Below are 27,807 nucleotides of genomic sequence, written 5' to 3'. Positions count from 1 at the left end.
GACCACACCTCACATATCCAGGTATTACTTTTTAAGGCAGAAATATGGCAACCATCTTCTTGAGAGCACATAATCTGGCAAGGCCCTCGGGGAATGTGAGGAATGCTAAGCCTCACCTACAGACACAGTGCACTGACCCAGTCCCAGGATACTCTCAGTGCCTAGTGAGAAAGCCAGCAGTGCAGGGCCGTACCTACCAAACAGACCCTTGCTGCTTTCCTTGGGATAACACTTCCTAGCATTTGCTGATCGTCTTTTCTGCCAGACGAAAGGAGGTTGTGAGTATGCAAAGGCTAACCTCACTGAAAGCCAGCTGCTGCTCTGCAGGAGTGCCCTGTGATTTTAGCCCTAATGCTAATTCTGCTTGTGTAAGCTTAACACTTTCTGCAGTGGTTTGGTGCAACTAGGAAAAGCATTAAGTCTTTTCTAACTCTACTTTTCTAACAGCAAAAATACATGAGCTAATGAATTAGATTCAATAGAAAACATACTGTCTGCATTATTATACCATTTATTATTTACTGGGAGAAAACAACCCCACCTGGCTAGCAGGGACTGCCTGACACTGCATCTCACTGTGGATGCAAAATCATTGCTGGAGCATCGCAGTTAAACACAAAACAGCATGCTGCTTTTGGTGACACTTCGGTATGTAGAGTATTTTCCTTGATGAATGATGCTAGAAACTTCAACTGTACTGAAACAAGCTAACATTAGAAAGGTTTCAAGCCTATAGATTCATGCATGCCATGGGGTGGTGGCTATTTGCACTTTAAATTGATTGATTGCCAAATTTAACAGACTGATGAAATATGAAAGAAATGACAAGTATCATCACAAAGTACCCGGGCAGACAGGGATACTCAGTGGCTTGCTTTCCAGGAAAATGAGTATTAGGGGCTTCAGTCTGTTGCTAGTAATGTAGGGGGTTGAATTACAGGTCCAGACAGCAACCTGTGCCATGTTGTCTCTTGTATAAGAGCACTTCTGAGACACCAAATCATGTAAAAGGTTTTCTTCTGAGAAAACTCTAAGGGAAATTTATTGCAGAGAAACAAAACTACTCAGTAGTTTTGGCAACACTGTGCTAGCCTTTGGTGTGTGTTTCTGGTCACCTTTCTATCCCCCTTATCTGTTCACCTGCCTCCCATCTAATAAGACTTGCTAATAGTCTTCTGTGTGCTGCGAGGATATCAGTGTTAAAGGAGATAAGCATCCTTTGACAACTTCGGAAAGATGGAGATACACTTGACAAACAATCTGGGAAGCTGAAAATTCGACAGAGTAATTTGTTCAGAAGACAGATTGAAAGTTTATGGTTTGATGTCAAATATCTTGAAGAACGAGGGACATTCCTGCAGTCACACAGTCATTGCCATGCACACAGCAAACGGAAACATCAACACTCAGCTGAGACTCTCATCCTTAATGAGTTACAGTCTCCTTTTTGCTCATGGGAAAATAAGTTGCAGAGGTTGGATGATGTGCTTCATGCCACAGGTCAAGAGTCCAAATTAGATGTGGACTACCTGGTGTGTATCCCCCTGCTTCACAACATACAGCACCTATGGTTTGAAGGAGGAGGGAGCCATGCAATCCTTACCTTAGAGGGACTATGGATGAACCTGAGAACACCAGGACCTGCATTATGGTAACCACAGCTTCACTGAGGAAAAGTATCCTTCACTTTCAGGACACTTTGCAAGCAATAGAGTTGTCATGACACCAAGCAAGTCTAAGAGAAGTTGAGTTTTGATACCAGCCTGTCCAAAAACATTTTGGACCACAGACTTTCCAATTAACTTCCTTATAGTTTACCTTCTCTCTGAAAGTAATATATATATATTACTTTCATACTTATATATATATATATATATATATATATATATATATATATATATATATGGTTACAGAAAATTTATGGGCATAAAATCAAAGTATCATTATATTGATCAGAAGATGGAAGTATAACTGCATCTTCTTTCTTTGATGAGCTTATATGTGTCTGAGTTGTCCACTTGACATTAGAAAATACTCACTTCTACTTTTTTTCAGTATAGTGATACCTGACAGCTATCAAAACCACCTTCTCCTCCACATTGCATCCTCAATGCTTGCCATCACCCAACTCTACACAGCCTGCAGAATAAATGACCAACTAAATGGTCATCAGGTACAGCTGCACTGGTGGCAGAGGGAGGCTCTTGGTGCTGCACCGACTTTCAATACAGCACCCTTGATGATTGTTGTTTTCCTGTCAATTCCAATTTCCAGACTTCTGGGGAAGGTTTTTATTTCTTTTTGTATTCACAGCTTGACAGTGTTTCAGCAGAAACCCTCCAGCATCCGTGTGGGCTCAGTAGGCCAGGGCAGAGGCAGAGGTGAGCACAGAGCAGAGCAGCTCAGGGGCTGTGTGTGCACCTGCTGCTGCTGGCCTCAGCCTTTGGAGCCACACTGCCCTGATAAAGTTAGCATCCCAGGCAGCACAAGGCACACCAGCGGCTTTTCTTCTTGATGCCCGGCCTGTACATCCTTCCCTCACCATAGAGATTTTTTTGTTTTTATTTTTTAGCAAGTGAGTCACTCACACAATAAATTCCAAACAAAGGGGACGCATCCTCTTCCAGCATCGTCTTTAGCATCCCTCTGGCCAGGGAGACCCCACAGCAGCAGCCCTGGCTGAGAAGCAGCCTCTGGTTATCCTATGTGAGTGGTTGCTGGCAGTCGAGGATGGAGCATGGATTATCAGAGGATTTTTGGCTTCCCGTATGCTCTAGTACTTTTCCATAAGGGTTGCAAGATCGCTGGCTTTTAATGATGCAGCATGCTGTGTTAATGCTGGCTGCAGGCAACTTAAACAGGTCTGGTACCAGCGTCTATGTGCTCCTAATCAGATTTTGATGAAAGCTAGAGGCAGTGACAGAAAATGATATCCAACCTCTGGCCAGCCTGGGGCTGGTTTCAGCGAAGCAGCCAGTACATCCCATCACAGATGCCTGCAGCAGCTGGAAGAAACAGCTCCAGCAGGACCATGGAGGAGAGGATCTTCAGGGATGGGTTTTGGGAACCATGCTTAGCTGATGGCCTGGCACAGGATGGCATGCTGATGAAGTTCAGAACTGGCGAGAAGCTGGGAGGTGTTTTGTGGAGGAGAATGGGGCAATGGGCCAGGAAGACAGGCCCCGAAGGACACAAGCAAGGTAAAATTTGACAGTACGGAGAACCAGCATCACATGCTTTGGGGATAAATAAGATTTTTTGCTACAAGCTGGGTGCTCATCCTCCTGGGACTGGTCTGGGAGGAGAGGGGCCACACATGCCTGTGGCACGGGTTCGTCTGGGAGCCAGGAGGAGCTGTAATGTGATGCAGTGGTGGCAAGGAGAAATGTGATGAGTGGATGTGTTCAGGAGCTATTTTCAGAAGTGCAGGGTATTACATACCAAGTAATGTTGCATAAGGCTGCGGTGGCACCTTGTTTGGGTACGGGGTGGTGTTTGATCCTCTGGTCCAAAAGGATGGATTCACACTGGGGGATCAGGAAAAAGCTGTTCCAGGTACCGGGGCTTGTGTGGCCCAGTTTACCATAGGAGGTGACAGAGCTGTGGTTGGCTCAGTCCAGCGAAATGGTGGGTGTTGAGAGTTTCTGTGTGATTGGGGCTAGAGAAAGGATGAAGCTGGAGAAGGAACTTGATGCAGAGAAAGGGGGAATATGAATGTTCAGCAGTGCACCTGGTGCATCATGCATTACACGTCCTGAGGACCTGCATGAGAGATAAAGCAAGGATAGGGTACGGTGACCATATGACTGCACATACCCAACACACGGGACAGTTCTGCCTGACATGCTGAAAAACAGGATCTCATCATGAACATTTCCATAACCTGGAAATATCTCTCACCTGATGAGAAGAAGCAGCTAGAGACACACAAGCATGGAAATGAGAGGCCTCCTTTATACTGCTTAAAAGGCTTCTCCATGCAGTGAAAGAGCCAATACTTGGCAGGACTTTGTGAGATGGCCGGGAACTGCCCTTGAACAGCTGTCTGCTGTTAGCAGCTGGGGTTTTGTGGGTGGAAACCTGCCTGTGGTGCTACCATGGTGTCAAAGGTGGCTCCAGAGAGTGAGCTCAGGCAGTGCTATATATCTGGTTATGCATTAGCGGTATGTTTTTTCCCCTGTGGAGATCTCAGCCTGACTGTTGCTATTCCTAATGTCAGCACCACCATCTACCCCCAAGTGACTCATGCAGAAACCACAGGTATCTTGGTGCACAATGCCTTGAAGGCGCGCGTTGAAGCCTTGTCACTGCTGCTCAAACAGCTCAAGGGCTTGGCAGACACTTGATCCCTGTCAGCCTCAGCAGGTGGGCTTCAGAAAAGCCCGGGGAGATAATCCCTGGTGAGGTGATGAGCCTCTTTGGGTTACAGAGGGGCTTGTCCCGTGGTCGCCGCGGGGTCTGCTGGCGCTGTAGGACCTGGCAGCTGGCTTTATCGCCGTGCCCGAGGTGAAGGTCAGCTGCTTTCAGAGGACGGTGCCTCGGCCTGCCCTTTTTGCTCCCAAAAGGAGCACAAAGGGCAGGTTCCTTGTGTTGGGGCAGTGGGTTGCATGGGGGGCCAGGCAGTGGCTCCTGGCATGGGATGGGGGCTGCAGTGGGGCAGCCACTGCCCACCAAGAGACGGCTCTTGGCAGAAGTGGTGCCGTGGCAGAAGTGACATGGAGCAGAAACAGAGCATTTGATCATGCACCATCACTGACAGACCAGTCACTTACCTCTGAAGCTGCTGGTCTGGCCCCTCTTGCTGTATCCTGAACCTACAAGTCGTTGGGGCTGGCTTGAGCCGTTGCCTTCCTTGCCTTGATTTTGTGGCTGATGGTAACGAAAATGTACTGCCCAAAGTGGGAATTGTTTTTGGTGCTGAGGGAAATAAGGAAGGAGAGGGATGCTTGCTGTTTTCTACAGGGTGGCACTGAAGGGTGCAATGGCTGCCTTGCAAAGTGGGGAGGGAAGTGATAGATGATGATAAGAAAGTCACTTCATATTAATGTGCATTGCAGAGGGTGTGCGTTAACCTTCAAGATATAGCAGAGAAGTGCAGTGTGTGCCTATTTAAAGTGTCTGAGCTAGCTATGTTCAGCCATTAAAAATCTTCTTAGACATCTGAGGCAGCGCATCAGTTTTTTATTTTTATTTTTTGCCCCAAGTGTCTTTTCCTTTAGTAACCAGTAGCATGGCTTCATGACTACCTCCAGGAGCACAAGTGCAACACCACACACTGATGGGTTTGGAGGAGGCTGAGGGCAGTACAGGCATTGGCACATTTCTGAGCCTAAGAACCAAGGGGAGAAACACAAGCTGGACATGCAGAATTACCCTGAAACATTTAAATAGCCTTAGCAGAAGGTGCCTGCATCTTTGGGAGATGTGAGTGTCTGGATGTCCTTGGCAAGCGGAGCCAGGAGCCAAAGCCTGGCTGTGCTGCCTTCGCCAGGCTGTGTGTATGGGACTGCTGCACAAATGCCATGGTGTTAATTGATGGAGTAAGTAAGACGTTAGGGGATATGTTGTGCAGTTGTTAACATGGGGACTGCTTCCAGATAAAAAGCTTTTTTCTTTCTTAATTACAACTCCATTTTCTGAATCCCGTTCAAAGGGAAAGAAAGAGCAGGGAGTGGATTAAATGGGCAAGAGAAAACAAGGCCAGGTACATTTACTGCTCCTCTGCATTTCATGGCATGGTGCTAAAGATTAACAAGCTCCGAACTGGCAAGTGAGGAATCGGAAATAACACAACAGTACTCAACTGGATACCGCGTGCACTCCTGTGACACCCCTGTTTAACAGCTAGCTGTAGGAGGGTCAAGGGGAACCAGGGCTGAAGCCAAACTAGCAGTCACGAGCAACCTGGAGGCAGACAGACCTGCGCTATCCAGCTGCCCTTATGCTGAGAAGAGCTTAGGGTGCTGAGTCATGGAGCTTTTTGGTGTCATGTTTGAGCTGTCTGCTTGGACAGGGTGAAGAAGACAGCAGGGTCTGCTCCTGGTCCCACTGACAACTTGCTTTACGGAGAAGCTCCTAAATGAGCTCATGGTGCCCCTTGTAAAGGCAAGTGCTGTAAGCACCAGCCCAGTATATACAACAATGACGGAAGTCTCTGGCCCAAGGAGACGTGCCCTAGGAGGAAGGAGTGTTTCTCTGCCATGTGAAGGATGGACTGAGTACACCACTGCCCTCCGCTTGTGTCTGTCAAGCAAAAAAAGAAGAAAAGTTGGAAGCTGTTGATGTAGGACATGTAAGGCATGAGTTTGATACCTGGAAATCAGAGGGAAGATGGACACCTATCAATCTAGCAATAGTTGCCCTCGTTCATCTGGGAAAAAAAAAAATTAAAAAAAAATGGAGAAAAGGAGACAAACCTGTACAGTTTCTTAAGTATAATTTCTAAATCTCTGTGAATGTTACCTTTCTGAGGCAACAGAAAGGGTCAGAGTGCAGCAGAGCACTCTGTAAACAGGTGGATGAGAGAGAGCAGTGCTGATTAACAGGGTTTCCCTGAAAAAAAAAGTAGGTGAAAGTTTGCATTTGATTTGAGGCTTATGTGGCAAGGCTCTATACAGCCATTACATGTTTTAAAGAAATGTTTGCCGAATGGCCTTTTATTCTTCAAGGAATAACATGTTTCACTTCTTGAAATCCTATTTTAAACCAAGCAGGAACATTTCAAAGAGGAATGATGTCAGAAATGATTTAATTTGTGTTGTGCTTTTAGGAGAACATTTTTTCTGAATTTTAAATCTCGTTGAAATTAATACTGGGTCAGATTTCCCTTGAGTCCTGTTTTATACCAGTTTTGTGTCTGACAGCAAGTTAGCTTGGTGCATTCAGCTGGATTTGCAGCATTTTGCTGCAGGGAAATAGTGTAGGAGCCACTTCTGCTGGTGTTGCAGTATCCCAGTGCTTTTTTTAAAGAAACCCGAGGCTCAGACCAAAACCATCTGCTGGGGTGCACTTGATCCATTAGGGCAAACACATAACAAAGCACCTGATTTCTCAATCAACTTTAAACTCATCAAACAACATCGTACACTGGGGCTGGCTATGCACAGCACTTTCCAGGGCAGGCAATTGCCCAGGAGGTAGGCTCACCCTGCCTCCGGGCTATCCCTGTGGATTGCTGTTTTTTCAAATGTGAAAGCTTTGGTATACTTGGTTTTGATTCAAATAAACAGAAACTTTCCTGTTGACGGCCTTTGTTTTGAGCCAGATCAAAACTATGCTTTTTGGATACCTTCCCCTTGGCATTTGCTCTCTTGCCAGCCCAGCAGAGAAACAGGTTGATAATAAATAAATAAGTAAGAAACTGCATTAAACTCAGTAGCTCAGAGGGATCCATTTGTCAGAGGTACAACTTGGGGGCCAGCTTTCTGGCACTGCAGCCAAGCTCCATTCAAGGCTTCATCCCAAGCCACGTACCTGAGAATGGTACTCGGATCAATCAGCACTGAGAAAATGCTTGCAGGCAGATGGGTCAGAGGGGAAGGAGCAGGGGCCATGCCAAACCTCCTTCTCAATCATTTTTTCCTCAGGATCACACCTCTGCCCAGTAGCATGGGGACACCTGGACACCTACCTGGGCAACCTGCTCTAGGGAACCTGCTTTGGCAGGGGGTTGGACATGATGATCTCTTGAGGTCCTGTCCAACCCCTACAATTCTGTGATTCTGTGATTCCCCAAGGACCCGGCGTCCTGGTCTCTCTGTTTCTTATCACCTCCTGGATGCCCACAAAGCTGTAGCAGAAAGAGAATGCCTTCCTGATCAGGATGGGACCAGAAAACAGGTGGTAGATGCACAGAAGGCCGGGTGGCGGAGCCACAGCCTCTGGTGCAGAACAAAAGCAAATCCATCCAGCGGGACACTGCAGAAATTAATAGAAATGGGATATAAAACCAAGTGATGTCCTCTGCATTCACCAGGCAACATGTCAACAAGCAGATCCTGGACTGAAAATACTTTGTATTTTCAGGTTTGCGTGCAGGCAGCCCCAGACCCCGAGCTGCTGGCTCCCTCGGGCAGAGAATCGGGGCAGGGCGTGCGGGAGGCAGGGAGAAGCAGGCCAGCAGAAAAAGGATGTTCCCGTGCCCGCGGGCAGCTGTGGGCAGCGATGCGTGGCACAGGCAGGCGTTGGGTATTTAAGGTCTTGTCTGGATAAGTTGTGGTGAGACTTCAAGTATTTTGGTATGGTTAAATGAGCACAACTCCCGCCTTCATCTAGCAGGGATGCCATTATGTAGATGAAGGCAGATGTATAGTGAGGTAACTGACGTGCCTAGCTCACCAGCACAGCTTGCTCAGTCTGCCAGAGGAGCGGTTCTGCATCGCTGGACTTACAATACTATAAATATGAGGGTAGAAGCCATTTGGCTACTATACAAATGCATTTTATTGGTACCACCGCTCCTCGCGTGAGGTTAAACTGCACTGCTATTAATGTCATTATGACAAACTTTGCCCAAAAACTTCCAACAGAAGTCCTCCTCCTGACTGAAAAAATAATTTGCACGTAGATTCAATGTAGAAAGATGCTGAAAACTTCTACTTGAGAATTGGATTCCATGTTGCATAAAGTGAATAGCCTTGAAACTCCCAGTGCATCCCGTACCTGTTGCTGGTACACAGCCCACAAGCCACTCACCCTCTTCAGCTACAAGCACTGCTCTGCCTTCACCCATCTTATCAGCACCTGCATTCAGAATAGCCCAAGGACATAGCTCCTATTCACTTTTTCACAACATTAAAAAAAAAAAAAAAGCAACTACAGAACAGCACCACAGCAAATCAAAGCTAATCCCCCACCAAACAACGGCACCTTTTGATGGGTGACTGCAGTTTGACCTTCCCTCTGCCTGCCTTGTGCTGCAGGGAGCTGTGGAAATATTACCTGTCACTTTTTAAGGGCTCTTCCAACCCACATCACTTGCCCGAGGAGATGACAACACAGAGCCACCAGCACAATCAGTGCTTCGAGCTCCAGTGTCCTGCTGGAAGGAGAAAGGAGCTATGGGGAGTGCTGGGGGAGATGGGCTTGGGACAAATCTGGTTTGGAAGGCAGACACTTTTCATTTCCAAGCCCCACGTCTTTGTGAGCTTCTCAGCCAGCTTCTCAGCATCCATGTTTTCCTTCTATTTTCTTCCATTTTTTTTTTTTTTATTTTTTTTTTTTTTAATTTGATCTAGCCTCTTTTGATGACTAAGGGAACAGGAAGATTATAGTTTAAGTATATAATTTTCATTTGATGTGACAGGTTAAGGCTATGTGCTTTTCGAGAAGGCTGAGGACTATTTTAGTTCAACTACAATGCTGATCTGGGCCCTGACTCACTCCTTGAGAACCGATTTCATGTAGACATATGTTGACTTATATGGAAATACAGACATATGTTTACATTACTCTGCTTAAACGCTTTCCTGTCGTAGGGGTGGCCCTACACACCAAGTGCAGTGTTGAATCAGAGGTAGTTTTTGCCTGCTTTTCCCAGCACCACATCTATATTTCTCTGAGTTCCCCTTTATTCCTCACCTCCCCAAAAGACACCAGCCTCTCAGCCTGCCGTGAACAGGAGCACTTCAGCTTGTGACCCTGCTCGGGGCTGTGTGTGCCCCATTGGAGCAGTGCTGTCTGCAGCAGGTTTGGAAGTGGTTCCCAACCTATCCTCTTGTATTTCCCCTGCAAAGGAGAAGAAGGAAACGGTGGTTAGTGCATCTCCTATGTGACATCTATCTGTCTATACCCTTGGAGCACAGGGGGAGGAGGAAGGGAGCTGCCAGCAGCCTGTGGTGATTGATTCATCCCTTGTTTTTATGCCGTGATAGAGCGGCCGTTTCAAAACCTGACAGTGACAAATCAAAGGGAATACTTCTTGTTGGAAGTCCAAACTCCCTGAGTTGTTAGTGGGAAGGTGGCTATTAAATGGGCCTCTTTACCCATCACATCTATCTGGAAGCATTCAATCCTGCTCGAGCTTGCAGCCCTGAAGAAAGGAATGTATTTGCCTGTAGCTGTTTGCTTCAGTAGCTGCTGTTGTTAAACTTTCCCTCACTAATTGCAGCCACGGGGGTCAATGTGCATCAGTGAAGGTGAAAATCCTGCACCACTCTATTTTGTGATGAGTTCCCGGAGGCGGCCTTGTGGCAGATATAGGGTGCTCTTAGCTCCCTGTTGCCCTCTTCACCAGGTTGTAGAGGTTTTTAAAGGGAAACCCCATGGCTCAGAGGGTGCCTGGGTGCAAGATTTCCCCCGGGCTGCGAACAACAAGGCAGCTTTGCTCTTAACCCAGAGCGCGGTGCCCAACTTTTCCAGCACTGCAAGGGGTTATCTCTGCTCCGGCAGGATTTGCGGCTCCGTTAGCAGCGCCGGCATCACCGTGGGGGTCTTTGCCTCCCTCCCTCCCCAAATAAATGCAGAATAAACCTATTTGTGGACAGTTGCTAACTTTCCTTTCCCTGCCGATCCCACTGCAGTGGCAGCGCGCGGCTGTTACCTACGGGTGGGAGGGAGAGAGGAAGGGAGGGAGGGAGAGGGAGGAGGAGAAGGAGGAGGATAGAGGGAGGGAAGGAGAGACAGGCAGAGAGCTCGGGTTTCCACTGCAGCACCAGTGCCTTCCCCGTCTCATCCCACAGCCCGCGAGGGGCTGGAGGTGGCCACGCAGCAGCCGCCGTGGGATTGCCGGGCGGCGCGGGGAGGAGAGCAGAGCGCAGGCAGAGCCTTGCGACCGCTGTGGGAGCCCACTGGCCGCAGCATGGCCCTGAGAGCCGGGGGATGCGCGTGAGGGAAAGAGCTGCAGATCTCCAAGCACAGGTAGGATTGCAATCACGCGTGGGGCCTCCGCTCGCCTGCCAGCCTTCCCCCGTGAGAGCGGGGTGAGACGAGGCAGCAGGTGCCATCACACTTGCTGGGGAGCCAGTGGCGAGGCTTGCTCTGAAGAGCGGTGTCGAAGTCTAGAGCCCAAGCTGAGCCCTGTGCGACCCCAAAGTGCTGGGGAGCTCGTCCCAAGGCTCAGGGCTGCAGCTTTTCTCTTAGGGTAGAAGGGGCAGGAGGTGTATCGTGCTCCTTGGCAGGAGAGATACGCTGATCTGACAGGAGGCAGGTAACAATCCCTGCTCCTGTTTGCCGGAGCGTTTAGGGTAGGTTTTAATACCGGGGAATGTTTTGGCTGTCCTTGAACCTTTCCCCCAGCTACAGAGAAGGTTCTGTTTGGGCAGATGGGGTGCGATGTTTTCCTTGCTGTCCCGTGTGTTTGCTGAGACCTTGGAGAAAATGCTTTAAAAGGTCTGGGAAGTACAGGTAAATAATTATATTGGGCTGCCTCTGTTCTGGGTAGGACTATATGGTGGTGGAAAGCTATAGGGAGCTTATGGGAGCTATAGGACACGAAATATATAATGCCTGGGAACATCCTCCTAAAGTACTGGCTTGCCTCCTGAGTAGACACATAAATGCAAAGACTTAGGTAAACAGTTGTACTGATAGGGGAAAAATTAATCTTCAAACACTGATAAAGAAATGGTGCCAAAAAGCAGTATGGAAGGAAAGGCCAGAGAAGGGTAGAAGGGCTCACCTACTCCGTGCACGTGCTGCCCCGGGTTAAAATAGAAAATAAAAACACATCTAAAGGGTAACATCCTGCAAAGTCCTCATTCTACAGTGGCACTGGCTGGGCTGAGAAGCAACCTGTTTGCAAAAGATTTGAGTTACAATGTCTTCATTGGTGTTTTTTCTTGGTTCAGACATTTTCTGTACAGTGTGCATAGCTATTTCTTCTCTGCTTTGTTCTTCCTTCTTCCTTCACATATCTTGAGATTGCTTCTGAGGGAGAAGAGCAAGACCCTCATCCTGTCTCAAATATCATTTTCAGGTTTGTTTGTCAGTTTCATTGAGATGAAAAATCCAACTTGTAGCACTACTTGTAAATGAGGGTGCAATACTTAATCAGTTTTGGGGGACACAAACTCATATGTATAATTTGTGAAGCACAGTGCTCCCACAGATCAGTGAACCAGGCTTTTGGAATCACAGCACTGAAATCAAGAGCTGAAGGAAGAATTGTTGTAATTGATTTATTTCATTAGGAAAGCAAGATGGTGGCAGTGAGTTGAACCTTACTCCTGTTCAGCACAATGAAACAATGTTGGCTCGTGGTAGGGAAGGCTGCTTTGGTGCATCCAGCTGTGGACAGCCACTAACCTTTGGCACAATCGGGAGTTTGGTATGTAGCAAGTGAAACCAGTAATTGTATTACACCCATTGATTCACAAGGTAATAATAAAAAGGGAAGAGAGCACATTGGCATTGAAGAGAAATCCAGGAAGAGACATTTGGCACAGAGGGTGTGAAGGGAGGATGGAGACAGGAAGTTTTCAGACCAAACTTTTGGAGGAAAGAACTACTGAGAAGGGTAAAGGTCCATCTGTGAGGGCAAGGAGGCTGCGCCCAGAGGCACCGCCATCTTCTCCACCCGCGAGGCAGGACGCCTCTCTGATGGTTGCCTGCCAGATCTCCATTGATTGCCCGTATTCAGTAAAACCATCCCAATATGCTCCTAAAATGAGAAAAAGTGACAGCTCTGGGTGCTGGACTGCAGTGGCTGTCCCTGCTCTGACAGCCTGAGCTTTGCGCAGGGAGCTCCTGTCACAGCCTCTGCTGCCCTGCTGTCCCCCTGCCTCCTGAGAAAGGACTATGACCCCATTAACTAATCAAACAGATATTTTGGTGGGCTTTTTTTCAGAGCCAGGATGTCATCAAGAGGATTTTGTAGGAAGCTTGGAAAAGCAAAATGATATTTTAAAACAGAAGTTAGTTTTCCTACTTGGCTAAGTTCCCTGGAAGTGTGTTTCTTTTTGACTCTTCAGATGCAGAATTTCTTTCCTGTGGTGTTGTGGGAGCATCTCCAACTCCTGCCAAACTTTTTGCTGGTTTTGAGAGCAGTGCTGTGTTTTGGTCTCAGGATGCCTTTTGACTTTTCCAAATGAGCATTATGAGTACATGGTCACGGCTGCATCAAGAGCTCATGGTGAATTTTTTAATAAGGAGAAAGATGCAGCCTCTAGTGCAGAAGGTCCAAAGCTCTGTGAAAACATGCTCGCAGTCTTTGCTCTCCTGTAGGCATTGGCCACCTGGGTGCTGAGGTGTGCACCTCTGGCCTGGACCATTTTAGGAATGGAAATCTGCACAGGTGGTGCTGCTGTGTCTGAACTGGGAAGACTGTGTCTGGTGGATGGGAGTCATGAACTTTTGTTCTCTCCTCATGCCTCTCTTGCATGTGGATATTATGTGGCAAAATGTTTGTGTGCCTAGATGATGCACCTGAGAGAGTTGCCATGCTAAGGCTGTGCTCGCTCCTTTGCCTACTGGCACTGTAGTTCACCTCTAGTATATTACCTTGGGTACTATGGGAAACATCATTCAGAGAAGGAATTGGCATAAACTGCTCTCTGAAGAGGTAAGAAGAGAGAAGGAGCTGCAGCAGGTCAGGCAGCTATTCTAAAACTGTCTGTGCTATAGCACAGCCTTAGGAGATCTAGGGCAAGCAGGTGAAACCTTCAGAGGCTTTTCCTCCATTACCGAATTTTAAAAAGTTTTATAAGTCTCTCTCTTTTTTTTTTTTTTTTTCTTTCTTCCATTATTTTTTGGTCATGTTCCTTCTTTTATTATTAGAAAAAAAGTTTTTCTACATATTACAACTGTAACAGTGTTTAGGCTGTGTTGATCATGATGCTTAAAAATTACGTTGTATGCATATATCTGAATGCAGATCCTATATGCATAGAATTTCCTTGGGATGAGTATTATTTTAGAATTTAACACATCTCTCGAATCTGTTTTTTTACCCTAGAACTACTTAATTTTTCATAGCTGGACTTCTTTCTATTCTTCATTTTTTAAAGAAAAAAATGTTTTTTTTTTATTCCTTGTAAGATCTGAAGTGGTAAATAAAACTAGCATAATCTTCTACGAAGGCAATTCAATTTGCTGGTACAGTTACAGGGTCAATAGGCTAAATGTGCATTAGCAGCATGATGATGGGGAACAAGCCAGGCAGCACAGTAGGATTTGCAGATCGGTGACAATAACGCTCCTTCTCCATCCGTCATGTAGCTGCTCACTTGCAGCATAGGTGGACTGTTTGGATCAGCAAGGTTAGGGATGTCTGTAACTCTCTGTAGGACTGGTGCCACAAGCACCCTGGCTTGACGTGTGATCCTGCAGCACAGAAAGGGTTTTTGGCTGCCTGGCTCTCTCCTTCCACTTTCCTCTCAGGCTGTTTAACCTGCAGTGCCACCTGCCCCACATGGAAGAGCCAATGTCTTCTTTAAATGTTTTTCCATTTAAAAATAATAGGAAAAGCATTTCTTGTGACGGACCAGAGTCCACAAGTTTTGTTCACGTGGCTTCTATCTTATCTTGCTGGCAATCCCATTATGGGCGTTACTGGTGGAATAAAATATTATTATTTGTGTAAAGAAAGCAAAAACCAAACCAAACCAAACAAACAAACAAACGAAAACAAACAAAAAAAGCAGGATTTGGTTGTAAATAAAATGTCTAGCAATTCTATGCTTCAGTGACAGAAACTGGCTTGTATGAAGCACAAGAACAACGTCTTGCATAGATTTGCTGATGGACTGACGAGGGCAGAAAATTCAGATATTGAAGGTTGATGACAAGTAGTATAGAGAAAAAGGCTTCCTGTGGTCCGACAGAAAGACCAAAAGATGTTTTTCCCCTTTCCTTTGCCCTTTTTGGTTTTCCATCCTCCTTGCTGGCCAGTATGACTTTCAGTATAAGTGAGGATGTTAATGTATGCTGCCGTGTGTAGTTCCTTCTGATGTGAAGAGATGTTTTAAAGCATCACAGAGGAGACATTTAGCCAGAGTGCCTCAGCTGCTATCTGCATTCAGTTGGAGGTGGCACCATGACCTGGATTGGCCACCATGGGTGGTGGCCCCATGGGATGTGGGTACCAAGGACTTTCTTGAGTAGGGGTCAGCTGGTGCTTCAAGGGGGTAAGGCAGAGTCGCGTGTCCCCGGGCATTGCTTGATTTCGGATATGGGTCAGATGGGTTGGCCGGCCCTAGCTTCTGAGCTTGGCCTAATGAGGGAACCCAGATGCCCATCAAAGGAATTTTTCCTCCCCTTGAAATGTTGGTCCAGCCACTGCTGAGCCCACTGCCTTGCCAGGGACCTCGACTTTGGGAGCTTAGAGCTGGCCCCCACTCTTCTGAAAGGCTTGTGTTTAGGAAAAAAATAAATGTTTCCTGCTGTACTTGACATTTTCTAATTATCTATGCATATTTAATCCCTCTCTGTGTCCTGCTGAGCTTCTGAGAAAGCAATTTAAGGGCTTTGTTCCAGCAAAAATCAAAAGTTAGCAGGCATTAGTAGTGCTTACACCAGGACACATGTTACTTTTGCTTATTAGGAAAGGCAAATTGGCATTCCTCTGCTGCCTTTAGTTGTGCCCGAGGTTCTTACTCCCGTTTGGATGTTTCAATGACAGCCAGGCTTTTTTTTCAAGGGTCTGCCTTGCAGCAGCTGCGTGCTTCTCTCTTGTGCAAGGTGGTGACTCCTGCTGATGGTCAAAAGTGCTTGAGTTGTCTTGTGCTTTGGGTCCTTCATGGCCACGGCCTGCAACCTCAATGCAAAGCCAACAGCGATCACCCACTGCACTCAGTAGTGTGAGAGCAGCAGCTTTGCCCCAGAAAAATTTAGCAACCTTTAGTTCTTTAAATTGGTATTTTGAATCTTTTTCTCATGGGGACTCTAGACCTACTTACCTTCTCTGCCGCTGGCCGGATTGCTTTCCCTGACCCATATGGCACATAGCCCTGATCTCCTGGTGCTGTTTAGATAATTATACTCATTAACCTAAAGGGGGTGACGGATTAATTTTGATGGAATAACTAGGCTCAGTCAAATGAGTTAACGTGGCCCATTCATGGCACAACATGAAGGAATTTATTAAGGGTCAGTGTTGTAGCAGACACCCTAGCAAATTTGCTCAGCATGGCAAACTTCCATCACTCTTGGGAAACCTCCTAGGACAGCAAAGATGCATCTTCCCCTTTCTCCTTCTCTGCTGAGAGAAATGAAATTCAGGGAGGTTTTATCTTGGTGAGTGCCAGTGAGCTCCAAGTTGCTGTTTTGCTGCTTTCCAGATCACTCTGAGGCTCAGGCTGGAAGTGGCTCCTGGTTCTCCTGCAAAGAGCTGCCACTTCAGGCCCCTGGGGACCTTCCCGAGCCCAGCTGCAAATCCCCCCAATACCTAATGAGTTCATCTGCATGCAAGGCAGATCTCAGCCCCCTGGGATCGCAGACCTGTGCTACCTTCTCCTTTCCTTCCTTTGCTTGTTTTAGGTGTGTGCCAGGACAGTGACCAGTTGCAGGCTGCCATAGCTCTGGTCCCAGGCTTTAGCACAAACCTGGCTGGATCCACCCAGAGATGTAACACACCCTGCCAGGCTGGGTGAACAAACCCCTCTCTAGGACACAAAGCAGGTACTTTTTTAGCAACACGCTACATAAAAATATTTTGCAGTTGCAACAATAGGAGATGGAAAAAGCCTTGAGATAATTACAAACTGCAATTTCTGACCCAGATCAGAGAGAAACCTCAAATAGACCTTAATGCAAAAGGATTTTCTATAAAGCCTAAAAGATTTGTTTTGATGCTAGGGTGCTCTTCAAAATAACCTATGGAAAAGAGACTGATTGCTAATAAGTCTCCATTGTTTTCTAGACCATCTTCTGTAGACTTATTGTTCACTTCAAACTAACGTTTCCAGGAGTCTTCCGTAACGATAGCTGCTCACAGGCTGGAAATCTTGAATCACAGGCTGTATTATTTGTCAGATGCAGACAAAGGAGAAAAAATACAGCGGAAGTCAAATTTAATTTAGCAACCACGTGTCTTGTCATACCTAACCCATGCTGTAGAACAATGAGCTTTAGGCTGGATGACTGCTAAATGCACTCGTAGCCATATTGTGTTGTTTAAAAATGACAGAAGCCATTGTTCTCCACCCATCCTTCATATAATAGCATTTTTCCCAGGAAATGAGGGAGACACAGCATCTGCTTCACCCATTAAGCTAACCCTGCTGTTTACAGGTAGGATGAGGGTGAGCTGGGGACTCAGGAGCCAGTGCCAGTGGGATTTAATTCCCTGATAACTCATTTTACATGGTCCCTTGAATCTTCCTACCTCTGCAAGAGGGAAGGAGAGAAGTACCCTGTGTGGGTCTTGTGGGGGTCTGCAGGGCTGGTGGCAGTGCCACATTGCTGCAGCCAGGGTGAGCGCCCAGACCAGGGTTCAGCATGGGATGCAGACCAGTGGGGAAGCAGCGAAAGGCGAGACCCCAGACTGCGAGTGCCTGATGTGCTGCTCATACGTCTGAGGGACGATGCAGAAATTTCTGTTGAAAAAAAATAATAGTTTACAGTTCCTAGTTCATAAGCCTGTATTTGTTTTGACGGTTAACCCTTTGAAAAAAAGCCATAATTTTCCAGCTGTCAGAAGAGACTTTGCTCCAGGAAGTCAGTATTTCTTATCAGAGGCCATTGCCCGACTGGCAGTAGGCAGGGACCTGCTGATACTGCATGTTTACATTACGTCTGACTTTCGAAGTTTACAACTACCTTTTAAAATCAACATAAATATGCAAGCATTTGCATAGCCCACACATCTATGGACAGCATGCTTCTTCATCTGCAGACTGAAAAGGAGGATGGATACTTGCCAGGATACCTGCCAGGATGTGTGCTGGGGACTGCTCTGCCAGTCACCCACCCCTGGAGCTTTTTGCTTTTTTTTTCTTTTTTGCAGATGTGTTACCAGTGACCAAACCCAGAAGAGACGTGAGAGGTAGCTGCAGTCAAGCCATCATCAGTCTGATTCTGCTGAGATTAGGCAAAGTGAGCGTGATGTGTTATGGTTGCTTGCTCTTGAGTATTTCTGAAGATGTTTTAATGGGCTTCCACTAAAGGAAGGGCTTATCTGAAGGGCTTCTGTTTGTGTATGTCCTGGAAGTCCTGCTACAGAGCAATGGCAAACCCTTGAACAGCGTCATGAGAAGCGCTGACAGGAGCAGACCCCTTCTGCAGTTCTGTTGGCGTTCTCAGAACATCATTATATATACATATAATGTATATATATACATATATACACACATGCATATGTATATATACATATATACAAACATATATATGCATTTCCTTCTATCTACAATCTCACACAATTTTACATGTGCATTTAGTTAAAACAACATTTGATTTAATCTCAAGTAAGCTACATATACATAAAAAAAAAAAAGCAACAACAGATTTGAGGAATATTCAATTTAAAGACAACATTTTCAATACAAGTGGCAGAAGAGACGTGAAATTTGTTTGCATTTTCAAAAATGATTAGTGAATCATTACAGAAATAGATTTCACTATGGGAGGAGTATCAGGATCCAGGACTCCAGTTCCGCTCATTTCATGCTTTTGTGGATACCTTTCAAAATTAATGGGACTATTCTTACAGGTAAGGTGAGCTGGACTTGGTCTCAGGCAGACCTGTCTGGACTTTAAAATATATTTACGCCTGTAATGCAAAACCCGTTCATTGCATGGAAAGGGGATAAGCTGTGTCTGGATTTGAGCAATTTGAGGGCACTAGAGTGGCTTGGGGGAGTCCAGGCAGAACTGTCCTCCTCAGAAGGCAGAGATCAAGTTTCCCTGAAATCTGCATCTCTGAGGCTTGTCAGCTCATTTTTGTGTGTGTTTTTGGATGTAATGCCAGATCAAATTCATTGTTAGGGAGTTGGGGGGGGGGGGGAGGAAGGGAAGAGGAAGGGAAAGCTTTTCCCCCCAGTGAGAATTCGTGGTGTTCTGAAACAGGAGGTGGTGGGGTCAGGGACTGTGGAGCTCAGGCATCAGACTCCTCAACAGGTTAATTTATGGAGGTATGTAATCCTTTTTGGCACTGTGGCCTTTTTTGCTTTACTTCCATTGTTTTTGTTTCTCTTAGGATTTGTACTAGGTTTGTAACCAGTTACGCAGCACATTGATCTGTTACAAGGATGACCAAATTAGTGTTGTTGTTGATGGGACCTCTTTCACCTAAAAGCATAGGGGCGTACACACTACCCCCTTTTCCCCTCAGCATGCCCTACTGAGTCACCTGAATTCTGCAAAAGGGGAAAAATCCCAGCAATCTGACCCACTGCTTTTTGTTTTGTTCTGTTTTGTTTGTTGGTTTCCCAAACAGCTGGCCCAATGTCAAATAAACAGCTCATGGCCTTTCCAGCTGCAAGAACGGGAGCAGTCTCTAGGTTGGTGCAAGAGCCCCACAGGATGCGAAGAAGATGAAGATAGGAGGAGCCTGGTTAGGTCTGCTAATGGGACAGGGCTTGCTGGCTTCAACACCCAGACATTTTTCCAACGAATGGATAAATATGGTATTTAAAAACCAAACAAACAACTGTTACTGTTATTCTCTCTCATCTGGCATGAGCACATATCTACCTCTTCTCCACTGTCTAGCTTGTGAGACGGGTCTGAAGCGTTGGTCAGGGTGGCCTGGTGTCGGTGAGCCCTCTTGTGTGGGTTTGTGAGGGTATACGGGCTTGGGGGGAGGTTCAGAGAAGCACGAGTGTGAATTTGATTGCCAGCAGAATGCCTTGTAGGAATGATCCTCAGAGAAAAAGTATGTGAGTGAGTGCCCTGAAGAAGGTAGCTTTTAATTAGAGATGACCTGGCTTTAAATCCCTATGCAGGGGGTTTTGTATACAACTCTGAAAGGAACTGGATGTTTTTTAATATGCCATTCCTTCTTCTTTCTTTCAGATGGATTTCAGAAAACTCAAGATTCTTTTTTTCCTTGGAGGGGTTAGCTGTGTCAGCTTCTGTTTTACGTACATGAATTTGAACAAACTCTGTATATTCTGTGAAAAAAAGCAGAATCACTTACTACCTAAAAAGACTTCTGGGAGATTCCAAGGAAACTTCTTGCAGCTCCCAGATATAGATTGCCATAAGAACCCACCTTTTCTCGTCCTCCTTGTGACATCTTCATACCAGAACATCAATGCCAGGATGGCCATCCGGCAAACCTGGGGGAAGGAGAGAATGGTGGCCAGCAAACGCCTTGTGACATATTTCCTCCTGGGAACCACTGTGAATCTCACACAGCAGGCTGACATCATTGCTGAAAGCCAAAAATACAAAGACATTATTCAAAAGGACTTTATAGACACATACTACAACCTGACTTTGAAGACCATGATGGGAGTTGAGTGGATTCACAAGTTTTGTAACCAGTCCAGCTTTGTGATGAAAACCGACACAGATGTGTTTGTCAATGTTTTTTACCTCACTGAGCTGCTTCTAAGGAAAAATAGGACCACAGGGTTCTTCACAGGCTTTTTAAAACTGCACGATAACCCCATAAGGAATAAAAAGAGTAAGTGGTACGTGAGCATAGAAGAATATTCAGGAAACACCTACCCACCGTTTTGTTCAGGAACTGGCTATGTTTTATCCACTGATGTTGCCAGTCAGATCTATAATGTTTCAGAGAGCACTTTGTTCATCAAACTGGAGGATGTATTCATAGGACTGTGCCTTGCCAAATTAAACATTCATCTGGAAGAGCTTCATTCAGAGCAGACATTTTTTCCAGACAAGATTACATTCTCTGTTTCTCGCTTTAAGAAAATTGTGATGTGCCATCAAGTAAAACCATCTGAACAGCTGAGCTATTGGAATCACTTAGTGACAGAAGAACACGGAGGAGTGCTCTAGCACATTCCCTGATTGAATTAACAAGCTGAAATGCTCAGAACTTACAGGGCTGCTCTTGACTCCAGCAAAACTCCCAGTTAATTCTAGACCCATCATGTTAAAGACAATTTTCAAGATTATTTTAAACTCCATTTCTGCCTCAGAACACTGTAACCTCTTTCTCTTCTATTCACTCCCATATCTTTCCATCCCTTCTCTACGTAAGCAATTATTTTTTTATTTTTATTTTTCTAAGAGATGCAGGCACACAAAACTATCCTCTCCACGGATCAACTCTCCAAATCTTGCTGCTACAGGACTGGGAACAAATCTATGGTGAAAAACAAAACAAAACAAAACAAAAACCTCAAAAAAAAATAATAATCAAGGTTCCTTCATTCAGAGAAAAAAAATTGCACCACCTTCTCTGTCTCCCTTGATAGATTACTGCATTTGCACTCATCTGTGCAGGCATTTAAGAAAATGTGATTGCTGCTGCCAGGGCATTCCCCTCCTGGCATAAAGAACCACAGCTATGCAGTTGTGCCTTTGCAGTGTGAGCTCTGCAAAGGCAAAACTGCATAGTGGCATGGATACTTCTCCAGTCTACACATATATATTTATTTTTTTTTCAGAGATGGAAGAATTTTCCCTTGCAGCACTCCTGGAATAACTCTAGGTATTGCGGACCACCTTGTGAACATGTAAGACTACACATGAAACGGGTGACATGAAATGTGCATTTGTTTCCCTGTATATGCCACCCATTTGAAATGATCATATGGTAGAGATGGATCTATATCACAGAATCACAGACTGGTTGAGGTTGAAAAGGTCCTTTGAAGGTCATCTGATCAAACAGGGCCACCTAGTGCCAGTTGCCTAGGACCACTTGGGTTTTGAGTAAATCCAAGGAGGAGCCCCCACAGCTCTCTGGGCAGCCTGTGCCAGGGCTCCTCACCCGCACAGCACAGAATTGCTGCCTGCTGCTCAGAGGGAGCCTCCTGGGCTCCCCTTTGTGCCCGCTGCCTCTTGTCCTGGCGCTGGGTACCACTGAAAAGGGCCTGGCTCTGTCCTCTTTGCTCCCTCCCTTCAGGTATTTATGGACATTGATGAGATCCCCCTGAGCCTTCCCTTCTCCAGGCTGAACAGCCCCAGCTCTCTCAGCCTCTCCTCACAGGAAAGGTGCTCCTGCCCCTTCACCATCTTGGTGACCCTTCACTGGACTCTCCCAGGTGTCCAGGAGGAGTGTCTGTGCAGACTGTCCAGGTCTCTCTACTGCAATAGACCCAGGAGACGCCGTTTACATTTATGCCTCACTTTGATTGATTGAAAGCTGGTTCATCAAGGCTAAACCAGATTCCTTAAAGTGAACTAAATAATACATCTGAGTTAGATGTTTTCCCTGTGAGGAACTAGGTGTGTATGGTGGAAAAGACAGCAGGATTTTTATTTTATAAACAAGACCTAGTAGGAAAATATGGCCAAGTAAACATTCAGGCTAGGAAGCTCATTTCTTATTTTATTACCAGCTAAAGACTCAGGAAATCACTAGGATGTCTGTAAGTTTCATAGATAAGGAATTGAGTCCTTACAGCAGATGCAGCGGAAAACACATTTGGGCAGGGAGGCAGGAGTTCATAAATTCATGAGTTATTCAGTACTCCTATTTCATTTGATCCACACAAAGAAAAGGTCAGTTTTACCAGCAAAGAAAGATCGAATGCCTGGGGAGTGCATGAAATATATTTTCCAGAGAGCAGCAAGAGTGGGGCTGCTCCCTAGGAGAAGTGACCTGGGATCTGAGCAGATCCCTGCCATGGCTGGCAGGGTCCAGCCCTACACAGCCATGTGAGCAAGCAGAACCGCCAGGCCCAACCAAGAGTCCAGATCATAATGGTTGTGATTTTGGTTGTGAGATCAATGGTGGGCCATAGCAATGACAGGTGGGGTCAGAATTAGGACTGGTGAGGGGAAGCAGGGTCAGACACGGCCCTGGGATGGCAAAGAAGAACCCTCCCTACAGAGCGGTGAGGCTGTGCTCCACAAAACACCCCATGGTCCCAATCCCCACGTTACCCTGGCCCAGCCGGGCAGTGCTGGGCTCTCCTTCCAGCCCAAGCCTTGTGGTTTCCTCACAGTGAAAGCCAGGAGAGATGGGAAGTGCACTTCTGGCTTTGGTGACTGCTCCTGGCCACATTTGGCCTTCTTGGGAGCAACGTGGTGGGCAGGTGAACACCACCCACGCTTCCAGTCAGGGCAAGGATTGTGCAAGCAAAGGTAGGTGTCTAACTCTGTATTTAGGATGAGTGAAGAAGCAAGAACTGAGAGCCTTGCTGAGTTTCTTTTGAGGGGCTCACAAGGGAAGATCTAGAGATGAAGAGAGCAAGGAGTGGCGTAGGTATTCTGGTCTTTCAAGGTTTTCTATGACACTCTTTCAAATACATAAATTCTAATATAGAATACTTTTATTACTTTAGTTTTATTTATTTGTATTTTTTCTGTTCTTTTTATTCATGTTAGTGACCATTGTCCAAGTGTCCTTTTTCACTTGCTTGTGCTTGAAGAGGAGGATAAATATTTTCAGCAGAAATATGTCCCATCCTGAAAAGTATTTATTAAGAGAATTATATTTATATAGAGAATATAAGGTAGAGAATAGAATATACATTATATTATTCATTTTCTTCTGATGTAAAGTTACCTGAGTCCACAGATTATGATGAAAAAATACAGGACTTTTTTTTTTTTTTTTTTTGTGTAGAAGAATAATCTCTATTTTAAGTTTCCCATTCAGAAAATAGCCACGCATATGGTGTTTACAGGGACATGGCTAACCAGGTGGTTGGGTGGGTGGCAAAGGAGGTGTTTGAATTCCCCTAGCACATACTCTGAGCCGGCGAGTGGGGAGCCCAGCTCCAGGCTGAATGGCATCTCCCTGCCTCCCATACCAAATTTGCAGGTGTATTTGGCTTTGGACTCAAAGCTCTGCTGTAGCACATCTACTTGTGCTGCTGCCTTCAGTATGTGCAAAGGGTCAGACTGGGCAAGCCTAGCAACAGCATTTAAATTGCTATTCTTTCCATGTAAACAGCAGAAAAGTCTTTTTGCCATTTATTGTCATTGTACCCAAGGTGCAAGCTGGCAATTGTACTGCTTGAAATACTGCATTCAGCTCAGAGGTCCCCAGCACAAGGACATGGGCCTGTTGGAGTGGGTCCAGTGGAGGGCCACAGGGATGATCAGAGGCCTGGAGCACCTCTCCTGTGAAGACAGGCTGAGGGAGTTGGGGTTGTTCAGCCTGGAGAAGAGGAGGCCTTACAGCAGCCTTCCAGTACCTAAAGGGGGCCTGCAGGACAGCCTGGGAGGGACTCTGTGTCAGGGAGTGCAGTGACAAGATGAGACAATGGCTTTAAACTAAAAGCGGGGAGATTTAGATTAGATATAAGGGGGAAATTCTTCGCTATGAGGGTCCTGAGGCACTGGCACAGGCTGCCCAGAGAAGCTGTGGATGCCCCATCCCTGGAGGTGTTCAAGGCCAGGGTAGATGGGGCTTTGGGCAACCTGGTCTGGTGGGAGGTGTCCCTGCCCATGGCAGGGGAGTGGAACTGGGTGATCTTTAAGGTCCTTTCCAACGCAAACCTGTGATTCTGTGACTCTATTATTTTAACTTATGGAAAAATACTGATCATAAAGGAAAGTTTTCTGGCCTCTCCTAGCTCCCACTCCTGTGGGGCAGGAGGGGCTGTAAGCTGGGACAGCACAGTGAAGCCTGGTGCTCACACTGGCTTCTTCTGGTACTCAGAGAAATAATCCTTCAGTCCCTTGTGGGTCTCTCCTTCCCTTACACACCACGACATGTGCTTCACTTCCACCTCTGTGCCTGGCACCAGCCTTACCCCAGAAGGCAGGACCAGTCCGATCAATGTGTGTGGGCAGAACAGCCCTTTGTTTACATACAGATGAGTTTACTTTTTCACCTCCACTAGGTGTTGAGATCCAAGAGGTATAGTGGCACCTGGCTCCTGGGACAGTGCCGCTGCTGGTCTTGTCTCACTGAGTTGGTGGCCACGGATAAAGTCTCCTTTCTGGAGACATATTGTGTTGTTTACTGAAGGATGACTGTTCTTGAACAGCATTAAAATATGGCTTACCCTAGCTGTTTGTGGCCTTGTACCATCACGGAAATGTTACCCTTGACAGATAGGTTCAGCTAGCCTTATAGACTACGGGTTTAATTTTAGTTAAGAGTGTTCCTGCTTAGTTGAATATAGGGAAGTTGAATATCAGGGAAGATGATTCTGGTCTATGTTAATCACGTTCGTAGATGCTAACCCTATATTTTTGAGCTAAATTCATAGCTACTGTACTAATAAGGTACTGTACTGTAGCTAATAAGGTCCTCAGGCCTGTTTTAAGAAACTATCACATTCTGGATGCTGCTTCCTAGGAGCATACTTGAAATTTCTAGCAACCTGTGCAAGATGCCTACTTATTGCTGTATTTGAAATATTTTGTCCCCACTGAATATATGCAGTTAAGCATTTAATGTCCTGCCTCACTGAAACATTTGGCCTACCAATACTAAATCTCCAATAAGAAGCAAATGAGTACAGGCTGAAATGTTACAAATTCAGGTAGTTTGTTCCTCTCCTTTTTAGAAATTAGCTTCCCAAGTGAATGCTTTAGGTTGCTGCACATTATTTTCCTCAGCCTATGATTTTCTGTATGCTCACATAAATTAGAAAGTGATTTTGTAAAGCTCAGTAGTGATTCCATAAATCTCATAAAGTTCAATAGGCTACTTTAAATCAGAACATAGTAAATGAATAATTATTCAAAATATAAGATACTGCTGTAAAAGGTGATTTAAGAGAATTAGCTGATTGCATGTAAGGCAAATTTATTTACTGAAACAAAGACACAAAGATAGTCAGTTTTTATGTATCAGCTAAATAAAATGAGTTTTTGCTGCTTCAGCCACATATCATAACTTTTAACACAATCAAAACTGTTCAGTGGCCTTTTGCCAAAATAAATGTATTTTCCTATGATAGATGACCAGAAAAAGGATGGAAATGTAACTAGGATGGTAAACAAAATACTGCAGTGTACACACACTTATCTTTCTATTTTTTTATAGGCTAATAGAAGAACGTAGACAAATTCTTGGAAGCTTATGTGCATTATCCTAACATTTTTATGCTGCTTGGGTCAGTAGATCATTAAATCATATTTTTTTTTATGAATAGCTTTGGAAAGTTTATCTGAAAAGTTAGTTCTCATTTAGTAATAAGGCATGTAGAAATCAACAGAGTTTATAGCGTCTTACAGCTGGTTAAGTGCACTTCAGCATAATGTATTTCTCCCAGTGCAAGATTGGCTTTTGAATACAGAAAAATGAATATACTTTTCACAATCATAACCCATCAACTAACCTGTTCTTAATTTAGGTTAGGATTTTCAAAAATGTCCATGAAGGATTTGGTCACATACCTTGCCTGATTCAGCATTACTGAAGAGGTATCACCCTTCCAAGATATTTTGAGAATACAGGATAGATTTTTGCAATCAAACATTTGCCTTATATAAAAGCTGAGTGGAACACAAGGGCTAACCACCTATAATGGATCTGGCAGAGATGTTGCTCTTCTCGGATTTGTGCAAGATACTGTGTAATGTTTATATAAAACACGTTTGCATTATTTGCATAGAACCTGAGAATGTTGAGCTAAATATTCAATGTATAATATTTTAGTAAAATATTTTGTTACCACAGCTTTGTGTGGTCACTTCTTTTTCAGTCGTGAACATATTAACATTTTGGGATGAAGTCAAGTCAGGAGGTTTGCTCTTTTTCCAGTTACAATTGATTTTCTCCTCTTCTCTAAAACACTTATTTTTCACATCCTAAAATAAGAGTTGTTGGTTTCTCTTCCTAAGGCAAGTACATAATTCCCATGAAAAACAAAGTGACCAAGAATGGGAATGCTTTCTCAAGTATTGCACATGCAGTCCTGCCACATGACACTCTTGTCATTAACAATCTGCACATGGTACACCTTTAAGTCAAAGGCAGCTTAAAACAGAATCTTATAAGCAGGCTGTGATTTGAAACACAGAGTGTTTTTGTTGTTGTTGTTGTCTGTTGTTTTTGCTTGTTTGTTTTTGTTTGTTTTCCAAAATGACAAGAATGTCAAGTACAAGATTATTAAACCCACAACAAGGGTAGAAAAAATAATAATAATAAAAATACAGTTTTAACCACAGTTTATGCCATTTTGAAGATCCAGGTCCAGAAACAACACAGACCTGAAACAGCGTTGCCTGCGTCACAGTAGCCAGCAGTGTTTGACTGTGCTTGACTGGCATGCTCCTTCAGATCAGGAAGAACAGCTCTGCCCCCCTATCACTTACAAGAGAAATGTCAAATAACTTAAGCTAGTCGGACTGTCTGCCAAACACAAGCAGTTATGAACTAGGAATTGCAACTAGAAAAGTTCTTCCTCACTACCTGCATCTTTTGATTTATCTTCTTGTCCTTGCTTAACTTTCTGGCATATTTTGCTTGTTTGTTTGTAGGTGGCCGTAACTTCTTTAGTTCATTCCAACAATGTATTTCCCAAAGTATTTACAGATAGCATCACACTACATAGAGGGAAAGCATCTCAGTCACAAGACAGAGATATGCAGGACATATGAGATCCAACCTGAAAAAACAGATCTGTATTTTGAACATGCTCTGGCTGAGAAAATACAGTGTGTTTTTTTTTTTTTTCTTTTTCTTTTTTTTTTTTTTTTTCTCCAAAGTCTAATAATACAGTGGTTTAAGGCTATCCTTTTAAAAAATTTACTCAAGTACATTTTCACTGAAAAATGTAATTGAACAATTTCTCTTCAGAAATGCCCTTGCTGTTGCCTTATGTTTCACAAAATCGAAAGCTCATTATTTCTGTGGAAAAAAAAATAAATAAAAAAATCCAA

At 45.0% G+C, this 27,807-nt stretch overlaps 1 protein-coding gene across 9 annotated transcripts; it reads left to right on the top strand.

Moving 5' to 3' along the window:
- The first annotated feature begins 254 nt into the window (after positions 1–254).
- Positions 255–26,601, top strand: B3GALT5 (beta-1,3-galactosyltransferase 5). 9 transcript variants are annotated; one of them, XM_068687837.1, is made up of 4 exons: positions 255–275; positions 17,882–17,970; positions 19,310–19,499; positions 19,888–26,601. In XM_068687837.1, the coding sequence occupies exons 3-4, from the start codon at positions 19,407–19,409 to the stop codon at positions 20,842–20,844; spliced, it is 1,050 nt and encodes a 349-aa protein (XP_068543938.1). In that variant the 5' UTR covers positions 255–275; positions 17,882–17,970; positions 19,310–19,406; the 3' UTR covers positions 20,845–26,601. The 9 variants fall into 9 exon arrangements, with proteins under 9 accessions (XP_068543938.1, XP_068543928.1, XP_068543964.1 ...); XM_068687827.1 differs by having other exon boundaries at positions 257–278; XM_068687863.1 differs by lacking the exon at positions 255–275 and adding an exon at positions 10,585–10,857 and having other exon boundaries at positions 17,882–17,920.
- Positions 26,602–27,807: the final 1,206 nt, after the last annotated feature.

The sequence above is a fragment of the Anas acuta genome, chromosome 1 (assembly GCF_963932015.1).
Source record: "Anas acuta chromosome 1, bAnaAcu1.1, whole genome shotgun sequence".
NCBI lineage: Eukaryota > Metazoa > Chordata > Aves > Anseriformes > Anatidae > Anas > Anas acuta.
The sequence above is the reverse complement of the archived record's forward strand: the minus strand, read 5'-3'. Positions and strand labels throughout refer to the sequence as shown.